At 38.3% G+C, this 2,932-nt stretch overlaps 1 protein-coding gene across 1 annotated transcript; it reads left to right on the top strand.

Moving 5' to 3' along the window:
- The first annotated feature begins 469 nt into the window (after window positions 1–469).
- Window positions 470–2,652, top strand: LOC107807060 (S-adenosylmethionine synthase 2). Its single transcript, NM_001325798.1, is given in 2 exon segments — window positions 470–558; window positions 1,392–2,652. A coding segment is annotated over 1 exon segment (1,173 nt). The 5' UTR covers window positions 470–558; window positions 1,392–1,397; the 3' UTR covers window positions 2,571–2,652.
- The last annotated feature ends 280 nt before the right edge of the window (window positions 2,653–2,932 follow it).

Here is a 2,932-nt window from a genome sequence, read left to right as displayed (position 1 = left end):
CCATCCGTCTCAAATTATCTGTCGTGTTTTTCTTTTACACGTCCCTTAAGAAAATATTAAATAGAAAATGATTTTGATTATTTTACCCTTATTTATGTCTTAAGATATAATCTCTCTTCATTTAATACTTAATCATAATTAAGGTATTTGTAGTCTACAAGAACAATTAATATTAAGGGTAGAAAAGAATAAAAATAATTAATTTACTCTTGAATTTATAAAATGAGAGATAAGAGTTTTCGAAATCACGGAGTACTTTCTTAATTCCTTTTAAATGATTCAATTTTATATTCCTTATTTAGTAAATTAATACAATCGCTAATCAGATCCGAGGTCCCACTTGGGTTGGTTGGTAAAAACTCCTATGGGAAAGTGAGAAGAAATAGAGCGAGTCATTGGTGGCACGCCACTTTTTTCTCCTATAATTCAGCTTCTATATATACTTCCCCTAAAACTTCACAACTCTGCCCATACACAAATAAGCATCTCTCTCTTTCACTTTTCTCTCATTTCTTCTTCAATCTTTCCACAGATCTAGAGTTTTTTTTCCATTTAAAGGTCAGTATTTTTCAAATATATTACGCTGAATTACTATTGCATTCTTTATTTTTTTGTTTCATTAGATTTAAATCTGGTATATATTCTGCATGCATCTATGACTTTTCATAGATTTCAGTTAAATCATCATTTCTGCTGTTGATGTTTTTGTTTGATTTATTTCAAAGCGATGTTTTGATGTTATTCATATGTTTGTTACGTTATTTTCTGCTATTGCTTGACGTAGTACTTAGATCTCGTTAGTAAAGCGGAAAACTTTTGTTAATTTTTATGATTTTTGACTTTTTAGCTGCTAAAATTAACTGTAATTGTCATACTATGTTACTCGGATCTCATTGCTAAACTGGTTTGTACAGTACATTGAGTTGGATCCTGTTACAAATATGACTTTTTGGCCAATGGATTTGGTTAATTCGGTGCAAATGATGGCAAATGAAGAATTGTTAATGAAATACGTTATATCATGAGCTTAAAATGAAATCATTCCAATTTTTCTTGGATATTGGGAACTTAGATCAAGTAAATCAACCTGTCTTTGAAAAAATTTAAAGCAATGAAAACGGGGCAGAAGACATGTTGTTGATCTGAACTTCAATATTCATCATTTTATTCCACAAAGTGTAGTTCTCTTTTCCTTAATTAGACATTGTCAATGAGAATTCATATAGCCGACCCTAACTTGTTTTGAATTGAGGTGTAATAGTAGTTGTTTAGATATGTCCCCTTAAGTTGATGGAATTCTAATGTTTTGACATGTTTATGAGCAGCTTGCCTCATTTTCTCGTGAATTTCTTTTGAGATAGAAATGATGACATATTTTTTAATTTTATCAGCTAGACATGGAGACTTTCTTGTTCACCTCAGAATCAGTTAACGAAGGGCATCCCGACAAGCTTTGCGACCAGGTGTCAGATGCCATTCTTGACGCTTGCCTAGAACAAGATCCAGAGAGCAAGGTTGCATGTGAAACCTGCACAAAGACAAACATGGTCATGGTCTTTGGAGAGATAACAACCAAGGCCAAGGTGGACTATGAAAAGATAGTACGCGACACTTGCAGAGGCATTGGGTTCACCTCAGCTGATGTTGGCCTTGATGCTGACCACTGCAAAGTCCTTGTCAACATTGAGCAGCAGAGCCCTGATATTGCCCAAGGAGTCCATGGTCATCTTACCAAGAAACCGGAAGAAATTGGAGCTGGTGACCAAGGTCACATGTTTGGCTATGCCACAGATGAAACTCCTGAACTCATGCCTCTTACCCATGTTTTGGCTACTCAGCTTGGTGCCAAGCTTACCGAAGTGAGGAAGAACAAGACTTGCCCATGGCTCAGACCGGATGGCAAGACACAAGTTACAGTTGAGTACAAGAATGACAATGGCGCCATGGTTCCTATTAGAGTTCACACCGTTCTCATCTCAACTCAACATGATGAAGGTGTCACAAATGAGCAGATTGCCCAGGACTTGAAAGAGCATGTGATAAAGCCCGTGATCCCAGCGAAGTACCTTGATGAGAACACCATCTTCCACCTCAACCCATCAGGTCGCTTTGTGATTGGTGGTCCACATGGAGATGCTGGACTCACTGGCAGGAAAATTATCATCGACACCTATGGAGGTTGGGGTGCTCACGGTGGAGGTGCCTTCTCAGGGAAAGATCCGACCAAGGTGGACAGGAGTGGTGCTTATATTGTGAGACAAGCAGCAAAGAGTGTGGTCGCAGCAGGACTTGCTCGCCGCTGCATTGTCCAGGTTTCTTATGCAATTGGTGTTGCTGAACCACTCTCCGTTTTTGTTGACACTTACAAAACCGGAACCATTCCAGACAAGGATATTTTGGCTCTGATCAAGGAGAACTTTGACTTCAGGCCTGGAATGATTGCAATTAACCTTGACTTGCTTAGAGGAGGTAACTTCAGGTACCAGAAGACTGCTGCTTATGGTCACTTTGGCCGTGATGAAGCTGATTTCACCTGGGAGACTGTCAAGGCCCTCAAGCCTAAAGCTTGAGAGACTTCCCCACTCACAACATAAACTACCAATTTTCTTGTACCTATTATTCTTGTTGCGGACCAATAAACAAGCTTCATTTAGTATATTGATACCCCTACTCTTACATTTAAGGCGCTATTGAGTGGAGGGAGACCGAGTAAGTGTCTTCACACTTTCGAGGATTCTAAGAGCTCTGCTGGTTGATCCTGTTGATTTCTTTTCTTGTTTTTGCAGTACTTAATTTCAAAGTGACCTCCGAAATTTATTTCTGATGTCCCCGTATACAAACAAGTTCTTTTGTCTTCTTTTGTCATTGTGTTCATTTATCTAATGAGAAATGCAGTATGTTGAACTATTGGTTCTGCCTTCTTTCTTTAGAT

This window comes from Nicotiana tabacum, chromosome 24, assembly GCF_000715075.1.
Source record: "Nicotiana tabacum cultivar K326 chromosome 24, ASM71507v2, whole genome shotgun sequence".
NCBI classification, from domain to species: Eukaryota; Viridiplantae; Streptophyta; class Magnoliopsida; order Solanales; family Solanaceae; genus Nicotiana; species Nicotiana tabacum.
Note: the sequence above shows the minus strand (reverse complement) of the source record. Positions and strands in the feature narration are given on the sequence as shown.